The sequence below is a fragment of the Epargyreus clarus genome, unplaced genomic scaffold, assembly GCF_041222505.1.
Source record: "Epargyreus clarus isolate Ecla_fem2 unplaced genomic scaffold, WU_Ecla_fem_2.2 ptg000004l, whole genome shotgun sequence".
Lineage (NCBI taxonomy): Eukaryota > Metazoa > Arthropoda > Insecta > Lepidoptera > Hesperiidae > Epargyreus > Epargyreus clarus.
Window position 1 is genome coordinate 3,080,261 of NW_027332212.1, and position 21,311 is coordinate 3,101,571.

The 21,311-nt window shown below is 36.2% G+C and overlaps 1 protein-coding gene across 1 annotated transcript in view; it reads left to right on the top strand.

The window, feature by feature from the left end:
• Positions 1 to 21,311, top strand: part of LOC140757160 (uncharacterized) — a 71,490-nt gene that overhangs the window by 28,333 nt on the left and 21,846 nt on the right. The window contains exon 2 of the mRNA XM_073092696.1: positions 15,061 to 15,153. Within this exon, the coding sequence (XP_072948797.1) occupies positions 15,061 to 15,153 (93 nt within the window). The remainder of the gene's footprint in view (positions 1 to 15,060; positions 15,154 to 21,311) is intronic.

The window sequence follows — 21,311 nt, forward strand, 5'->3', positions numbered from 1 at the left end:
AAAATCGCAGGAGGGCCGCCATCTTGAATTTTGTATGTTTCCCATTTTTCCTATAACCACCATAATATACCGAAAAAATATCTCATACATTATTACTACCCCCCACCAATAGTTTAGGCTGGGCTACTCGAAATGTCAAAAAAGTGAAAAAAAAAATCTAGCTCCCAGTGTTGCCAGTTAATTTGGATGAAAATGGTCAAATGTCATTACGACCCCCCTGACAAATACCCATGTAAAATATTTTCATTAAAAATGTTTCTCCTTCTACTTTTTACATTTTTGAATGGAAAGTTCCAAAAAAAGTATGAACGAAGAAAAAAAATCCTAAACCTGGCAACACTTCAAGTCACGCTCCACAACCGCCCCATACAAGGCGATTCGCTGAAATGTTGCCAACCTCAAAATATTTCAATTCAAAAAATGCGTTTTTTCATACATTTTACAAATTGCCTGACCAACGATCCGCCATCTGGTTAAAAAAATAAATAAATCCGATTTGGTAAAATTGAGCATATATCCGAGAAAAAATACGAAAAAAATCAAAAAAATATAAATAAAAACACATCAGTGCCACCCCGCGAACACACCTCGAAAAATGAAAAATTTCAAACTCAAGTATCTCGGCGGCCATCTTGTTTTTTCAACTTTTTCTAATTTCATCGTATCAGTCGCCCTCAAATTAGCCGGAAACGATACCGATCTTGGTAGGTGCAAAAAAAAAAAAAAAAGTTGCCGAATCCAGCTCGGCCGCCATCTTGAATTTTGAAAGTTTCAGATTTTTCCCATAGACACGGAGGCAAATAAAAAATTCCACTCATACATCAAACCCACCCCCCACTACTCCTTCAGGTCGATGAAGTCGATTTTATGTAAAACTGAAAAAAAATTCCTGCGGCCAGTGTTGCCAGTCGACATCGACGAAAATGGTCAAATGTCATTACGACACCCAAAAAAAATATTCCTGTGAAAAAAGTTCATCAAAAATATTTCTCCTTCTACTTTTCACATTTTTGAATGAAAAGTTTGAAAAAATGTAAGAGTGGGGAGAAAAAATCTCAAACCTGGCAACACCTCGGACCGAGCCCCACGACCGCCCCGAACAAAGCAAATCGCTCAAACGTTGCCAACCTCCGAATATTTCACTTCAAAAAATCTGTTTTTTTCATACATTTTACAAATCGCCTAACAGACGACCCGCCATCTTGTTGAAAAAAAAAATAAATCCGATTTGGCAAAATTGAGGATATATCCGAGAAAATTTAAAAAAATGGCAACAAAATATTAAAAATCCCAAGAGATACGACCTCCCAAAAACACCTCGAAAATTGAAAAATTTCAAACTCAAATGTCTCGGCGGCCATCTTGGTTTTTCATTTTTTTCCAATTTCATCGTAACGCCCACCCGAATATTATTCGAAAAAGAAACAAACATCAGCATAAAGTCAATAAATGAAAAAGTTAAAATTTTTAAATCGGCCGCCATCTTGAATCTATGGCATCTCATATTTTTCCCTTTGCCTCGGGGGGGAGAGGAGAAAACCCGCCATAGACAACAAAGTCGCTCCTAGACGGCAACATGGAGAACGCACGTCATTCCTTCCAGGATTATATATATACTAGGTATCGCGTGGGTGCGCGAGCTGCAAGCAGCTCGCGGGGAAATGTCTTGTTTAGTTTTGCGTGCAAGATTTTTTACATTTTTTTGTTTCTATATATTTATTGAAAGTTTGTTAATTTTTGGGGCCGTTTGGAAAAGATATGAGTTAATACTCGTATTTGCAGAATACCAAGAATTTGGGTCGTGATTTTTTTGTCTATAAGCCATACATTTTAAAAACATAATAAGGAGACAACAGTTTGAAATATTACATACAAAAATACCTATTTATAAAAATTGATATTTTTTGTATGGCAACACTAAAATATTTTTTTACCAAAATGTGTTGTCTTTTAGTGCATACAAACGCGTCATACATTATAAGGTGTTCAAAAATAGACAACAACATGAAATATTACATAAAATAGTGCATATCGACTCTAGCTCGTAGCTCTAAGAGCATTTTTAATTAATTTACAGCGAAAATTTCGATGAAAAATTAATGTTTTTTTTTTCGACCTTAAATTGCAGTAGCCCTGTAAAAGTCCTTCGTTTTATTGTACTGCGCCTGTTACACTAATTTCACTATCAAAACATTTAAACACAACACGGTTACAGCATTTTCGCGGTCTGAGAATTTTAGTCCCAGCTCAGTTACAGTATTTACGCGGTATGAGATTTAAAGGCGAATTATAGTTACAGCGTTTATATGGTATAAGAAATACAAATATGTCGTATTTAAATCCTTAATTACGTAAAACAAATCACTAAACTTTTAATCTTGTAATGGACACAAACATATAAATATGGACATGAAAACTAAACCTAATCACTTGTAATGGACACAAAAACATATCTTACAACATTTTAAAGCATCCAATATTTAAGTTTCACAATATTTACGATATTTTTAAATGTTACTACGTGTGCTCGCGCCCTTTTGACGGAGGCGACGAAAATGTTCCATTTGCCGAGCGGTAAGCGAAGTGGCAGGACGTGTAAGGTGTTCATTAAAGTACATTTAATTATTAAAAATAAGAAGCATTTTAGGTTCAAATTGAATATTATAATTACAGTCTTCGTTTAGTAAAAAATTGTAAAAATTTAAGCTATTAATGGCAAAAAGTGCTAGGTGGGTATATTTAAAATTATTGCTTCTACCCATTTTTTAACGCGGAGAAATCCAGAAGAGCATCCATGAGGATTCATGCATATCAGATCAGAAGATCGGGGGAACAGTGGTATGTCAGACTCTTACCAACTAAAACTCCGCGGCGTTCCTCTGGACGTTCAGAAACGGTTCACGAGGAAGCACGGCACGGACCCGGCAACCAGACACTTCCATCCATAGCGCGAACCACCAGCATTACCTCTAGCGTGTGCTGGGCCATCTCTTCGAGGTAATCGTCACAGTGATGGCATCTGGCCGTCGACACCCGCCCGATCCAGCACAAATAATTCCAGAAACAACCATATACCTAGAGTACGTGTGTCCGACGGAAAGACAGGATGCCCTTGCGCTTACATAACCACTTCTCAATAACGCACGAATTGCCTCAATAGTCCTCAGGACGGCTCTAGGATGCACCAACCTTGAGTTCCACGTCTCGGTAACCCCAATGGGTTACCGAGACGTGGAACTCAACGCAGCTCAACTCTGTGTCTCTCCAGTTCCTGTCGCACGGGCGGGCGGCTCCAGGATTGGTGTGTTTCCTCGCGCCAATAACGTAGCGACGAAAAGGTCATCGCTCCCAAATCCCAGAGCAAACTTCCCGCCAACACGTAGGCTGTCTCAAATGAGATAAGGCATAAAATCTACCCAAGGTCGCCGCCGACCTCAGGCGCTGAGGGGTCCATCCAAAGCCGGGTCCGACATTTCACCGGCTATCCAGGATGAATCCCAGATACGTTCGCAACGGCCTCACGTCGATACGAACTCCGGAGACGACGATTTAAGCATCCTGGGGCGGCGCCTTCCGAGGGCCATGAAGCATCGCCATGATTGCCATGAAGCACAGTTTCGGATTTTTCAAGATTTTTAAACACAACCGCCGTATGCGGCCCACTATGAATACCGTGTAAGCGGTGACGCGCAGGAAAGCATCCCTATGGTTTCCGCTACAGACAGTCATTAGGGTGTCGTCTACATAACGAACAATGCTGACACCCGGAAGGGGAGGTCCTCGCAGCACTCAGTTTTAGCCGATATTCCACAAGAGAGGACCCAGCATCAAACCTTGTGGAACTCCGCACCATATTTCCCGCCGACACCACAGGTCTTGGCCAGGGTATTCCACCATACGCCTAGATAAGTAGTCCCCGACAATCTTCTCCGGGAGAACCTCCGTGGTAATAGGACACTACCCTCTTGCAATTCCAGGGGCGGGTGTCAAACACGTTGGCCATATCAAGTGATACAGCCAACATTACCTCACCCCGGGTAACTGCATTCTTCGCCAGGGACTTCGCTTACTGTACCACGTCTGCGGTGGATTTCTCTCTGCGAAATCTCAACTGGTTGTCAGACAGATCCAGACCGACATCCTCGAGGTGCCCGTCCTCGGAAAGCAACACGACGGAACGGAACGCGGATGGGGTTGCGCTGGACGCCCTGCTTTCCAGGAGGACCAGACGATCTGTCTTCCACTGTTGTAGTATTCTGGACTGATACCCATCTATAAATCAAGGTTTAATGCGACTGTTGTGAACGCCTTTGTCCAGTGGACGTCTAGACTAAAGTATAGAGATTTTTCGTGAGCTTTGATATATAGGTGTATCTATATAGAGGTTGTTAGCATGATCGGCTATTGAAACCACGTAACATACGCCAACGGTTGGTCAATGCTATCGTACCGAACTTTCGGGCTTTGCTCTTCGCGAAAGGTCATGCAACATACCGGTTGACCCAGATACTCACCGGACATTGCCGTTTCGGTGAGTATTTAAAGAGGATAGAGGGAGATGACGGCATAGCACACGCTGCAGTACTGCCCAGCGTGGGAGTCTCAGCGGCGGTTCCTTTTGTCAAAAGTGGGACCGGACCTGTCTCCAGCACCATTATTGGAGCTATAGTTAAGCGTAGCAAAGCCTGGGACGGCATGATCACGTGCGACATTGTCATGCCCACGAAGGAAGACGCCGAGCGAGCTAGCGCACAGCTTGGTGGAGGAGTCGCCGCGGGCATACATAACTCCCATCTGTCCCTGTAGTTCCGGGACCAGAATAGGGTTACGGTATCCTCTGCCTGTCTTAAGAGGCGACTAAAAGGACTTCCAGGGTTGCGGGCGGCAAAAGTGAGAACTCGAACCGCCCGGGCAACGATTCCGGGAAGGACGGCAGTACGTGTGCTCACCTGGACGGAGCCCGACAAGGCAACGCGCTAAAAAGACTTCGGTTGCGTTCTTTTGGAGATTTAAATTTCGAGAGTTAAGGTATCATTATATTCGTCTCAATGACCCGAGTGTCCTTAGATAGGTGTTAGAAAAAAAAACACAATGGCGGATTTTTGGCGCGAAATAGTAACACATTTAAAAAATAAAGTAAACCGAACCTATCGAGCAGGGTATCAAATGAAAGGAAATTAAACGGAGATTATAAAAACATATTTGTATATATATAAAACAGCAAGGTGACTGAGTGACTGACTAACTAAATGACTAATTCATTTTTCGGAAATCAACGTACAGTCGAAACCACGGAACATAGACTTCTGTAATTTTGCACATAGGTTCTCTATGTAGCGTTAGTAAATACTAAGGAAGGCGTTTTGAAAATTCTACCCCTAAGAGGGTAAAATAGGCAGTCATGTCAGTTTTTTTTTTAAATCCTTTAATTTTGAAGCAACTAATATAAAATTTAGTATTTGGCTTCCTGGATAGGAACAAGGACATACCCATTTATCCCCTTCCTAAAAATGAACCCCGTAGAGGATAAAATCGGGATTGAAAGTTCATTTGAACAACCTTCAATTTTGAAGCAAACGCTATGAAATTTTGTATCTGGTTTGCTGGAAAAAAAATAATGAAATTCTACCCCTAAACGAAGTAAAATAATGTTTGGAACTTTAAATTACTGAAGTTATATATTTTATGGAGCATAATTGTGATTTTTTTTCGCGAAATAGTAACACGTTTTAAAAAAGTTCTACTTCAGCCTTTTTAGTGCATTCGTATTTTTGATTTTCTAATTAAATGACATGTTTTATATTTTCTTTCATGTTCTAACCTAACCTAACCTAACAAATTCTACATACCTACTACATCTTTTTCTGTACTAATGTTACAAAAGTAAAAGATTATTTTTTTCATGATTCAAATATGGTATGGTAGTGATTGAAGGTGTTAGAGCATTTTGTGGTTAAACCTCATAACAGCAGTGTTAAGCGCTGCTGTGTTCTGGTTTGAAGGGTGTAGGTAAGGGAGACATACGTTTCCGAGACGTTCCAGCTTAGTCCTCAGGGGTAGCGGCGCATCTGTGACCGATTCCAGGTAGGAATATATAATCCTATCTGAAGTTGATTACAGACGTCCATAGGTAAAAGCCACCCACCATCAGGTGGACTGCATGCTCGTCTGTTACTCCCATATTGTGAAGTGTAAAAAAGTAAGCGCTAAATGGCCGAATAGACAGGTGGTATCCCTGTATCATCAGGATTAAGGAGTTTAATATTTAATATATGCGCAAGCACAAATAATTTACTTTTATTAAGTTGAAAATAATTGTATATTAACAGGGTTGAGTAGGTTAAATTTGTGGTCAGTACATGGACATGAAAAGCGTAAATTTTAAGAATATAGGTACATATTTTTTCATATTAATTTGGCAGTTAAGTTCCCGCCATTCATTAATTTAAACATCTCGCGTATTAACAATGTTTTAGGTCTAATATTTCAAATCATTCAGAAGCGGACGTTTTGTTCTTCTAGAATTTATATTTTTATGTTTGACTTAGTTAAGGTTATTTTTAGGACCATTGTAATAGATTTTCAACTTGCTTTGCGCGGAGTTTCGTTTAATACAAATGTAAAATTGACAATTTGGGAGAATGACTTTTTCAAGTAAAATCCTAGTGATTACTTAACAAAAAGATATAGAAAATCATATGTAACGTTGAAACGAAGTTGTAAAAAATAAAAAATAAAAATTTACGTATTAATAAATTATCTATTTTTATTTAAAATATAAATCCTAAAATAAACTTAGTTGCCAACCTATTAGTTAGTCATACTAAGCCGTATGTCACGGTCATAACATCGAAGAATTAGTTGATTAACCAACAAATTATTCAATGTTATGACTTATGTATACTTCTAAGAATTATACATAAGTCATATGTTATGTATAATCTTTAAGGATTAGTATGCCAATATGTATTTTATTCAAAATTTTCCTTTTCCTTTAATTTGTCACATAACATTACTTCCCAGAATTTGATCCTTATAAGTGACACTATCAGATAGTGAAATAATACAGAAATTTATTATTTTCCAAAATGAACTCGTTCCATTCTCGGCTAAGGAAGAAGATATTTTAAAAACCGAATGATGCAGTTTTAGTTTTTATCAAAATCGGCCTCGTAACTCCTTTCAGCATTTTTCGCAAATCCTTATAGTTTCGGATTTAGCCCTGAAGGCCTATTTGAAAAATTCACCCTGTATAGGTGTATCTGGAGGTTGCTAGCATCATCGGCTATTTGGACCACGTAACATACGCCAACGGGTGGTCAATGCTATCGTACTGAACTTTCGGGTTTGGCTCTTCGCGAAAGGTTATGCAACATACCGGTTGACCCAGATACTCACCGGACATGGCCGTTTCGGTGAGTATCTAAACAGGATAGAGGGAGATGACGGCCCTACGAGGATTTCGCATAGCACACGCTGCAGTACTGCCCAGCGTGGGAGTCTCAGCGGCGGATCCTCGTGTCAAAAGTGGGACCGGACCTGTCTCCAGCGCCATTGTTGGATAGCTCCAAGATATAGCATGATCACCTGCGACATTTTCAAGTCCACGAAGGAAGAAGCCGAGCGAGCTAGGGAGCGCACAGCTCGGAGGAGGAGTCGCCGTGGGCGTAGATAACGCCCATCTCTTCCCGTAGTTCTGGGACCAGAATAGGGTATCCTCTGCCTGTCTTAAGGGGCGACTAAAAGGGGCTTCCGGGATTGCGGGTGGCAAAAGTGAGAGCTGGAACCACCCGGGCAACTACCCAGGGAAGGACGGCAGTATGTGTGGTCGCATACCGTCGTGCACGCCACACCGAGTGGTGAGCGTCATGCTCACCTGGGCAGAGCCCGACGGGGCAACCCGCTAAGAAGACTCCGGTTGCATTCCTTTGGAGATCCCGAAGTCCTATATGCAGCGCCGAGGATAACTACCGGGGGCGTTTTAGTGCGGTAAGAATCCCACATAACCCCGTGTTGCTCTCACGGCATAGGGTACCTTTTGAAGGTTTCCCCTCTTGTCAACAAAAAAAAGGTGTATCTTGAGGGAAGTATTATAGGTACCTTTTTATGTAATATAGGAGTAGCAGACGAACATACAGTCCAGACAGTAGCCACTTACCATCAGGAGGACTGATAAAGCCTTGTACTAAAGTAAAAATATTGTTTAGAAGAAACAGACGAGGAAGATGTTGATGTATAAGAAGAGTGATAACGTAAGAGACAAATTAATCAATGATGAGATGAAAGGTTTTATGAGTTGAGTTGAGGCGTTAAAAAATCAGAAAAGTTAAATTATAACGTTTAAGTGAAAATTATTTAAAATTACGTATTACGTATAATGTACGATTTTTTTCTTAAGTCATTTCAATGATATTTAAAACGTTAAAGAATTACATTTTCATTACCTGCAATAAAAAATAAAATAAGATTTTAAAGTGTTTTAGTTTTAGACCAGATCCCCAAATACGTCTTTTTATTTTAATATTAATTTTGTTTATGCCACAACTCACAGCATTTTTTTCGCGTAAAAAAAATTAACTCATCGGATTATAGCTTTTTAAAGTAACAATGAGTTAAAAATATGATGTTTACAGCATATACGCTTCCCAAAAAAAGAGATTACATATGCATAGTGCATATTTTTTTTGTATGGCAACACTGAAATATTTTTTCACACATTGGTACAGTATATACCTAAGTACCATTAAGCGCCTCATACAAAAAAATGATGTCAAATGGTGGAAACAGTCTGAAACATTCGATAATCCTGTTGAAAATGCATTTGTATGAAAACATTTCTTTTGATTATGGCAACATTGGATATTGTATTTTTACGTAACGATCATTTTAAGTAAGAAGTTTATCCTCTGCCAACGGTTCTCCCTCAACTATTCAAAAAAAGAAAATCATGAAAAAAAATCTGTATGCCAGTGTTGCCAGTTGATTAATACGAAAATGGTCAAATGTCATTACGGCATCATGAAAATGTCCAAATATACATCATAGATTATGGCCCTTCTTTAGTAAATTTTATATTTTAACCCTCTTTAATAACTCACAAAAATGTAGAAGATTATTACATTTTATATCCTTTACTTGAGTACATACGACATCCACAAAATCTGTTTCTCTGTGTCTGTTAATAAATAATTATAAATTATTACGTAAGAAGAGAATCTAACATCTTACGTCCCTTCCCACTATGTGCATGGTAGGGCAACACTCCAAAAAGAATAATCACGAGTAAAATTCATATAGGTAACGTAAGCCACAAACAATTTAACACATACAAACAATTTAACTCAAATAAATAGAATACTCAAAAACTCAAGTCATAAATAATTTCAAACCAGTTATTGCTTTCTTAACATACCAATAAGTTAGCTAATTAAGATTGAATCTATATGTACCTTTTCAAACGACTCATAAATAAATTTCGAAATATACTTATACTTATAAACCCTGTAATCGATAACCATTACTTCTCTCCAAATAATTTAAACAATTTGTCTTGCTTTTCTTCTTTCATATCTTATGACCCTTCTATGAACTCTGACTATGAATTCTTCTCCTCCAAAATGGTAACAAGTGATTTAAATACTTTAGTGTTGAATGCCCAGTCCATTATTATTACATTCCAAAGACCACAGGTATTCTCCATTGTTTGATCCAATATAAACATGAAAACAAAAATAAAACTTGCAATTAATTCTAATTTAAAAATGTAACTAAGTAAGTACAAGCTGTAACCATACTTTTCCAATTGTTAGTAACGTAATGGATACTTAGGAATAACGCAAATAGAACAAAAATTCAATAACCTAATCCCTTTATTATTATTATACGGATAATATAATGTTAAACAATATAACATCGATAACTTTAAAAATCAATATTACTTTCGAATATTATCAGCACAATAAGCCCTAGTACTAATATAGGACTGTTTATAATTATTCGTAATATACGTATAAATATTTAACACAAACTCCGAAACGTTAAGTGTTAAATGTATGACAAAATAATAGTAATTTGAAGCATGCAAAAGTTGCCTTATAACATTAAAGTTCTTCTAAACAAATATAACATTTGCTCATTACAACGGTACTGCCATTTTATATCTCGACTGTGTAAGTAAGAACTTCTAATATGATTAATATTTAAAAATTAAATTATGATTTATATCAAAATAAGGTAAAATGAAAACATAAATATTTGACCCAATCAAATTCCTGTAAAACGGCCGGCTAGGCTACTACATGCCTATTTAATAAACTCAGATAGCAAACTTAAGACAATCTGTACCAACCAACATTTGTATCGATTCTTAATTTGTTGTATTTAAATATATCCAATAAATTAACTTACGCAGTTTTACGCAGGCGATCCCACTGGCTAAATTGTTGGGGGTGTCTCCAATGAAAGGCTTGAATCAAGCTAGTTATTTTTATTTAATTCCAAGACCTCCACAAACATCGTCCTTGACATCTGCCGTTTCCCGCCATAATACCCTTTTGTTTTTTTTTTAAATCACGAGTACAGCGTTACAGCCAATTAAATATGTGGCCAGCATTATTTTTCGAGTGAAAGGTTTTAAACTAATTTTAATTTAATTTATTTTTATAATGTTGAACTAACGCAGTAAGGTATAATAATAAATGTGACCTTACAATAAATACTAAGAAAAAATGTAAAATGGTGCCGGTCATCGTGGTGGTGGTCATTTAAGTGAGAGAAGAGCCTGAAACATTGCATGCAAAAATGCATATGTATGAAAAAATATTTTTTTGTTTGACAATTTTGATATATTTTTTTAACAAAATGATTTTTTTTTCAGACTATAAATACCTACAAACACCTCATACTTTGTAATGATATCAAAAGAATACAAGTTTGAAATATTACATACAAAAATACATGCATATGAACTTTTGTATGACAACATTGATATAATTTTTCACCATAATATTCAAACTGTTAAAATCGACAAACACCTCATTAATTGGAATGACGTCAGAAGGAGACAGCAGCTTGAAATATTACATACAAAAGTGCATATGTATGAAAAAAAATATTTTTTGTATGGCAACACTGAAGTATTTTTCCACAAATTTTTAAAGTCTATAAGTACCATTAAACGCCTCATACAGAAAAATGACGTCAAATGATGCCGATCATAGTGGTGGTGATCATTAAAGGGAAACAACTGACTCAAAGTTTACATCCAAAAATACAAATGTATGAAAATTATTATTTTTTGTATGGCAACACTAAAATATTTTTTTTATCGAAATCTGCAGAATATTAGTACCTCTAAACCTCTCATACATTCTAATGATATCAATACAAGACAACAGCTTGAAATATTGCATATAAAAATACATACATATGAAAAATATTATTTTTTGTATGGCAACACTTAAATATTTTGTTACCAAAAGGTAAGGTCTATTAGTACCCACAATCGCGTCATACATTATAAGGTTGGCAAAAATATACTAAAGCTTGAAATATTACATACAAAAATGCATATGTATGAAAATTATTATTTTTTGTATGGGAACACTGTAATATTCTTTTACCCAAATGTTAAAACTGCTAGTATCGACAAACGTCTGATACATTGGAATGACATCAAAAGGAAACAACAGCATGAAATGTGACATACAAAAATGAACATGTATGAAAATTATTATTTTTTATATGGTAACACTGAAATATTTTTTCACAAATTTGTACAGTCTATAAGTACCATTAAACGCCTCATACAGAAAACTGACGTTAAGTGATGCTGGGCATGGTGGTAGGGGTCTTTAAAGGGAGACAACAGCTCGAAACACCACATACAAAAATACAAATGTATGAAAATTATTATTTTTTGTGTGGCAACACCATAATATTTTTTAATCAAAATGTGCACAATATTAGTACCTACAAAAGCCTCATACATTAAAATGACATCAAAATGAAACAACTGCTTGAAATATGGCATACAAAAATGCACTTGTATGAAAAATATTATTTTTTATATGGCAACACTGAAATATTCTCTCACCAATTTATACAGTCTATAAGTACCATTAAACGCCCCATACAGAAAACTGACGTTAAGTGATGCTGGGCATGGTGGTAGGGGTCTTTAAAGGGAGACAACAGTCCGAAACACCACATACAAAAATACAAATGTATGAAAATTATTATTTTTTGTATGGCAACACCAAAATATTTATAATCAAAATGTGCACAATATTAGTACGTACAAACGCCTCATACATTCTAATGTTACCAATACACGACAACAGCTTGAAATATTACATACAAAAATACATATGTATGAAAATTAATATTTTTTGTATGGCAACACTAAAATATTTTTTTACCAAAATGTGCAGTCTATTAGTACATACAAACGCGTCATACATTATAACGTTGTCAAAAATTTACAACAGCTTGAAATGTGACATACAAAAATGCACATGTTTGAAAATTATTATTTTTTGTATGGCAACACTGAAATATTTCGTTACACATTGGTACAGTTTATAACTGCCATTAAGCGCCTCATACAAAAAAATGACCTCAAATGTTGGTAACAGCCTGAAATCTTCGATAATCCTGTAGAAAATGCATTTGTATGAAAACATTTTTTTTGTATATGGCAACATTGGATTTTCGATTTTTTACATAGGGTCCATTTGAAATAAAAAATATCTCCCATACATTACTTATATGCTCTGTCTACGGTTTCCGCCCAAGTACTCAAAAAGTGAAAATCGCGAAAAAAAATTCTGTATCCCAGTGTTGCCAGTTAATTAAGATGAAAATGGTCAAATGTCATTACGGCGCCCAAAAAAAATTGTCCTGTGAAGAAATTTCATTAAAAATATTTCTCCTTCTACTTTTCACATTTTTGAATGAAAAGTTCCAAAAAATGTATGAAAGGTGAAAAAAAAAACTTTACCTGGCAACACTTCGAGCCGAGCTCCATAATCGCTCAATACAAAGCGACTCGCTCAAATGTTGCCAACCTCAAAATATTTCACTTCGAAAAATGCATTTTTTCGTACATTTTACAAAATGGCTGATACAAGGTCCGCCATCTGGTTAAAAAAAAATGACACTGCCATATGATAAAATTGAGGATACACTCCGGCCAATAAAATAAAAATGTCGAAAAAATATTATTAAAACCATCGCGCTACGGCCCCACAAACACACCTCGAAAAATGAAAGATTTCAAACTCAAATATCTTGGCGGCCATCTTGCTTTTCCAATTTTTTCTAATTTTATCGTAACAGTCGTCCCACAATTAGCCGAAAATGACACCAATGTCAGGTAGGCGCGCAGAATAAAAAAAAAGTTGAAAATCGCAGGAGGGCCGCCATCTTGAATTTTGTATGTTTCCCATTTTTCCTATAACCATCATTATTTACCGAAAAAATATCTCATACATTATTACTACCCCCCACCAATAGTTTAGGCTGGGCTACTCGAAATGTCAAAAAAGTGAAAAAAAAAATCTAGCTCCCAGTGTTGCCAGTTAATTTGGATGAAAATGGTCAAATGTCATTACGACCCCCCTGACAAATACCCATGTAAAATATTTTCATTAAAAATGTTTCTCCTTCTACTTTTTACATTTTTGAATGGAAAGTTCCAAAAAAAGTATGAACGAAGAAAAAAAATCCTTAACCTGGCAACACTTCTAGTCACGTTCCACAACCGCCCCATACAAGGCGATTCGCTGAAATGTTGCCAACCTCAAAATATTTCACTTCAAAAAATGCGTTTTTTCATACATTTTACAAATTGCCTGACGTACGATCCGCCATCTGGTTAAAAAAATAAATAAATCCGATTTGGTAAAATTGAGCATATATCCGAGAAAAAAAAAGAAAAAAATCCAAAAAATATTTAAAAAAACACATCAGTGCCACCCCGCGAACACACCTCGAAAAATGAAAAATTTCAAACTCAAGTATCTCGGCGGCCATCTTGTTTTTTCAACTTTTTCTAATTTCATCGTATCAGTCGCCCTCAAGTTAGCCGGAAACGATACCGATCTTGGATAGGTGCAAAATAAAAAAAAAGTTGCCCAATCCAGCTCGGCCGCCATCTTGAATTTTGAAAGTTTCAGATTTTTCCCATAGACACGGAGGCAAATAAAAAATTCCACTCATACATCAAACCCACCCCCCACCACTCCTTCAGGTCGAGGAAGTCGATTTTTCGTAAAACTGAAAAAAAATTCCTGCGGCCAGTGTTGCCAGTCGACATCGACGAAAATGGTCAAATGTCATTACGACAGCCAAAAAAAATATTCCTGTGAAAAAAGTTCATCAAAAATATTTCTCCTTCTACTTTTCACATTTTTGAATGAAAAGTTTGAAAAAATGTAAGAGTGGGGAGAAAAAAACTCAAACCTGGCAACACCTCGGACCGAGCCCCATGACCACCCCGAACAATGCAAATCGCTCAAACGTTGCCAACCTCCGAATATTTCACTTTAAAAAAATCCGTTTTTTCATACATTTTACAAATCGCCTAACAGACGACCCGCCATCTTGTCGAAAAAAAAAAATAAATCCGATTTGGCAAAATTGAGGATATATCCGAGAAAATTTTAAAAAATGGCAACAAAATATTAAAAATCCCAAGAGATACGACCTCCCAAAAACACCTCGAAAATTGAAAAATTTCAAACTCAAATATCTCGGCGGCCATCTTGGTTTTTAATTTTTTTCCAATTTCATCGTAACACCCACCCGAATATTATTCGAAAAAGAAACAAACATCAGCATAAAGTCAATAAATAAAAAAGTTAAAAATTTTAAATCGGCCGCCATCTTGAATCTATGGCATCTCATATTTTTCCCTTTGCCTCGGGGGGGAGAGGAGAAAACCCGCCATAGACAACAAAGTCGCTCCTAGACGGCAACATGGAGAACGCATGCCATTCCTTACAGGATTATATATATATAATAAAATAATAAATAATATAATGTGACGTTTTGTTTCAGTTGGCGGGGGACACTGGTTGAAGCGTAAAGAAGCCTTACGTGAAAGAAGAGTGAGCCACAATGGAAGAAGAATTAGAGGAAGAAGACAAATTGGTAAGGATACTTATTTGAAACAAATTAAAATAATTATTTTATTGTAGGGTTCTTGACTATATGTATACTCTTTGTATGATTTTAGACTCATATTATCGCGGAATTGGGACATTTTATAATGAACGGATACTCGATACCCAGTTTTCAATTTTTTTGTTAAAATTTTTGTTCAATCAATTCAACACTCTTTGTCTTGAATTTGAAAAATGCTTGGATATGGTTTAATTTTATTAATGTTTTTTATGATGTTTACTATGTGATGGTGATATGATTACTTACTTCATGATGTTAACTAAGTATGCAAGACTTGATGGTTCATAATTACTGAACACACGATTGCTCGAAGGCAGTGATAGCCTAGTGGCTAAGAAACTCGGCGTCTCGATCGAGTATTACAAATTAATTATCACTTGCTAAACGGTGAAGGAAAACATCGTGACGAAACGTGCATACCTGAGAAATTAAAAAAAATCTGAAAGTTATGTGAAGTCTACCAATACGCACTTGGCCAGCGCGGTGGACTATGGCCTAATCCTTCTCATTATGAGAGGAGACCCGTGCCCAGCAGTGTGACAGTAATGGGTTGATGATGAACACACGTGTAAAAAAAACATTTTTTTCCCGACTGCGAAAGGTAATAATTTCATTTCCTTCTATGGTTGATATGATAACAAATACTAAAAATATAAAAGAATGAAAATTTGGTAGTACGGAACCATCCAGTGAATTTGACTCTCACTTGCCCAATTATTATAATACTTCTCTTTAAATAAAGAACACATGAGTGTAGATATCTAACACAGTATAAAAACTCTCATGTGCTCATTATCTTTCCCGTATCATAAACTTACATCTCTTCCCATATTATTGCTAACAATTTTATTGCCTCCATAAAATAGTACATAACCCAGATGCGAACGGAATAAACCTGGTGAGAACATTATTTGTTTCTGATAGGGCAATGACACTCAGTTTATATGTTATTTCATGTTTCGATTCGTAGAAGTTTCGTAGAAGAAAGTAATCTTTTTTATATAGGAGTAGTAGACGAGGGTGCAGTCTACCTGATGGTAAGTGGATACTACCATAGTCTACTACCGTCCATTGACACCTGTAATCTTTTTGTTATACAAATTAGGAGTAGCAGACGAGCATGCTGTCCACCTGCTGGTATGTGGCTACCACAGATTAACTGATAACCACAGATAGGATTAGATATTCCTACCTTAGGTCGGCCAAAGATACGCCGCTACTTCTGAGGACTAAGCTGAAACGCCTCGGAAAAGTAACCCCTTACCACACCCTTCAAACCAGAACACAGCAGCGTTAAACACTACTACTAGCAAAAAGCGCAGCTTTATAAGGGCTCGCGTATCGTGAATGGTATATTCAGTTTAAGATCCTATATCAAAGATGATGTGGTCACTTATTAATTAACAATAAATTATTAAATCTACCTTTCGTCAAGAGACCTATGAAGAGCAAAGCTACCTTTGATCCAGAACCAGAACCACTTTAAATGCTTGTGGTGGATAACTTATATTAGATCCATTTTTTGGGATTGTAATTTTTTTGCAATTTATCCTTGGTATCTTTTTACTCTTGAATTTAAACTCCGCCATACTTATAAAATTATTGCGTCTGATTTGCAAAAAATATTTTTTAAGTATATATAGGTATAAGCTATTGTGGATGTCTGAAACGCAGTACATTATAAGCTAATCTGGGGTCTGTTACCAATCAACAAGATGGTGAATGACCTTTATTATTCTCTTCATGTCGATTTGGGTCATTTATCAGTGAATGTTGAATTCACCACGACTTCTTTAATTTACTAAAGCTCCGAGGGATACATTCCGTAAAGCTGCGAATGAGCTACTAATTAATTCTATTAAATAACATTTTTATCAATTGTTAAATTAACTATTAAATTTATGAATTAAATTAATGAATTATGTGTGTGGCCTGCTCAATTAGTTTTGTATTTTCTTTTATGTTTCTACCTAACATAACCAATTCTATACAATACAGGAACGAATTTCCGTAAAACACAATGTGATAGTCGCTAAATTGTAAATTTGTCACTGGGCTTTTTGCCACAAACAAAGTATTTTTTGACGATGGAAATGAAATTTGCGGATGGATTCTAAACGGGTAGTATTTAAACGAGTGACTGCAAATAAAAGTTTTGAATGACAAAAATAATGAATTTTGGTTATAGTATTACTAAGGGAGCAACTGGCTGCGAGTGACGAGAAATCAATAGAACAGCAACTTACAAACATTTGAGCGACATAATTTGAGCGACCTAATATTTTTCTAAGTGTAAACATTACGTCCTGCATTTTATTCAATATTTAGCAAATGTTTTTTTTTAATACTGAGTAGCATTTTTTTTTAAATGAAGTGTTTCGAATACAAAAATCACTTTGAAAAATACTATAATAAGTAGAATATTGTGTGCTCATGTCATTGATCATGAATAAAGGTAAGGTCTGAATTCATACAGATTGGGCCCACCCGCTCGCTGGGCGCTGTCGCGCCCTGTTCGCTTCGTTTTATATTGTCTTATATGTTCCAACCTAACCTAACCAATTCAATTACAAAAACCTAATCTATCTTAATACTAAAGTTGCCTCTCTATATTTCCAGTCGCTCACTTAGTAATGTAGTCGCTCACTTAGTAATGTAGTCGCTCACTTAGTAATGTAGTCGCGCAAGTTATTAAAACAGTATGTCATTATCAGTCGCTAAGGTTTTTTTTTATTTGATCGTTTTATAATTTCCCACTGTAAACAAAAACTTAGATTAATCGGATATGTGGAGTTTTTGAAACTGCACTGCGTCAAAACATTTATAATATCCAACGAATATTATAAAGGCGAAAGTTTGTGAGTATGGATGGATGTTTGTGCCTTTGTGTTCTGGTTCGAAATGTGTGGTAAGGGAAACATGATTTTTCGAGGCGTTCCAGCTTAGTCCAGTTTAGTCCAGGGGTAACGGCGCATCTGTGGCCGACCTCAGGTAGGAATATGTAATCCTATCTGGGTTTGATTGCAGATGTCCATGGACGGCTGTAGCCACTTACTACAGGTGGACTGCATGCTCGTCTGCTACTCATATATTATTTAAAAAAAAACTTATCTGAGACGTTCCAGTTTAGTCCTCAGGGGAGCGGCGCTTCTGTGGCCGACCTCTGTTAATTACAGATGTCCATGGGCGGCAGTAGCCACTTACCATCATATGGACTGTATGCTCGTCGGCTACTCCTATATTATAAAACAAAGAAAAACTTGAAACAAAACGCTTTTAAAATACACCGGTGAAACCTCGGTGAAACGCTGCCACGTTAGCATTTTCATATTTTTGATTGACATAATTATGTCATAAATGTCCGCATTCATCATGACGTTTTTTTATTCTGCCATTATTTAAACAAAAATAATCCAAGTCATACAGCCATCAATGTTACACTAAATTTAAATTTGATAAAAAAGTGTTTTTTTTTTTTTGTGTACCAAACCTTATTTCAATCGTGTTGGTCCAATCTAGACATGACCTTAAGTAACTATGTTAAGTTTCAAATTTATAAGCCCTGTAGCTTTTTCAAAAAAGGGATGGAAAGCTTGCAAGATTTTCGAATTATAGAGGACTCGCTTCGCTCGCCCTAATTATGAGGCAGAAATAGGTGTGGCGGTGGTGCCGCCGGAGTCGAACCACAAAGGGTTCTACCACCAAATACTTAACTAGCATATATACTTAACTAGCATACCAACCGATTTTATAAAAACATTCACCACCAGTTAAAGTCACGACCTCGAAATATGAATCTGACCACACGAAGGTCTAGTACATATATCGATTGGTCACCTGTCTATACCTAAACCTCGATAGTTTATTAATGCCGCTGTGTGGGCATACATTGATTGATTAAATACCACTCATTCAAGTTATTTACTGTATTATACTAATATCTCGATTATTGTTTGTAATACTGCGTCAATATGAAGAGGTAATTATAATGTGTAGTCATATAAAGCACTGGTCGTCAATCTCTTATTAGCCATTACATAGTACACAGGTACTCTTGGCAAATTGAGAATAGATATACATATTAGTATTATTATATATGTAAAAAGCAGTGTTATCCTAGTGGTTAAGAAACTCAGCCTCTTGATCGAGGAGTCCGAGGTTCAAATCTGATTTTCAAAGTTACTTGTACGTGCGTAGAAATTAATTATGGCTTGCTTAAACGGTGAAGGAAAACATCGAAAGGAAACCTACATATCTGAAAAATCTTAAAGAAATGTATTCAAATGTATGTGAAGTCTACTCATTCGCACTTGGCTATCGCGGTGGACTATGACCTAATCACAATTTTGAAGGTGGTAGAACTCTTTGTGGTTCGACTCCGGCGACACCACCGCCACACCTATTTCTACCTAATAACAGCAGTGTTAGGCGCTGCTGTGTTCCGGTTTGAAGGGTGTGGTAAGGGAGACAGACTTTTCCGTGGCGTTCCAGCTTAGTCCTCAGGGGTAGCGGCGCATCTGTGGCCGACCTCAGGTAGGAATATCTAATCCTATCTGGGGTGGATTACAGATGTCCATGGGCGGCAGTAGCCACTTACCATCAGGTGGACTATATGCTCGTCTGATCGAAGCCTTAATTTCTGCCGCTGTGAGCACAAAAGACTAGATTTGTTCTAACGGTTAATTATTTTAACAACTTCAACTGAGTAACGGTTAACGCTACTATGCTATTATATTTTAAAGTTTTATTTTTATTTACAGTTATAATTAACAAAAGTAAAAAAAAGAAGTAAAGTTTGTTATGAACCTACATTATACATATTTTGATTGTAACTAATAAAAATATACAGTGAGCCATTTCCTGTAATTATAATTATGATTGGCATTTTATAAGAATAAGTATGATGATAATATTATAGAATCAAATAATCTAGAAGAAGAGTTTCTAGTGCCGAAAAAAATATTTAAGTACCAATTATTATAAAAAGCAGAACCCCAACTACTCAGAAATACAGCAGTACCCTTAGTATGAGTTTTTACGTGTTTACAAAACTGACTGTTTTGGTATTTGTTTACGTATTTGCCCGTACATCTCCAATCAGCGCCCCGAGCGGATTGTATCAGAACTGATTGGAAATATATGGGAAATACGCAAACAAAAACAAAAACAGTCATTTTTGTCAAAACGTAAAAACTAAGTGTACTGATGTATTTGCCAAAATTTAGACGAATCCAACAACTGAGGACTAAGCTGGAACGCCTCAGAAAAGAATGTCTCCCTTACCACACCTTTCAAAACGGAACACAGCAGCTAATACTGCTGTTATTAGGCAGAAACAGGTGTGGCGGTGGTGCCGGAGTCGAACCACAAAGGATTCTACCACCTTCAGCCTTCATGTAAAAATACGTTAAACCCTTCAGGCTGTAAGGCGTGTCAAAGAATAAGACATACACACGTTCTTAAAACACTACCCTCCAAAATGTGGTAAAAAAACATAAACGATAAGATGAAACAACGTATAAGTAATGTGTAGAAATATATCTTAACTCAAAAACTTCCATTGCAGCTTCAAGGATAAAGCGAGATTTAGACTTGAAGCGAAGAAAACATTTATCTCTTTTATATTGTATATTTTAGTACTTTATGGAGCGCTTTAAAGTCATATTTATTTTGAACGAACAAAAGGAGTTTGTAGTTTAACCCTCAATTTGTTATTTAAGTTACGGCTACTTATAATATTGATATTAATTATAAATTATATTATAAAATATTAATATAATTATATTATAAAATAAAGTTTTTTAAACGTTTACACTAATAGCCCTACATTTTTGTCCTCCGTTACACGGGTTCAAAGATAAGTACACAAACACTCAGACATACACAAATTTATATTCATCATCTAGATGTTTCCAGCACAGGAATCGATCCCGGAACTCTTTGCAAGTCGAATCAGTATGGTCATCGCTACGCTAGATAAGCAGTAGCTAGATAACATTTGTATATACAAAACTTCATGTCAAAATTTGTAAGCATTGAAGTACGAGTAAAAAATACATAAAAATCGGTCCCATTTGCGTGATTTTTTTTTATCGACCAAAAGAACATTAAATATCTTAAAACTG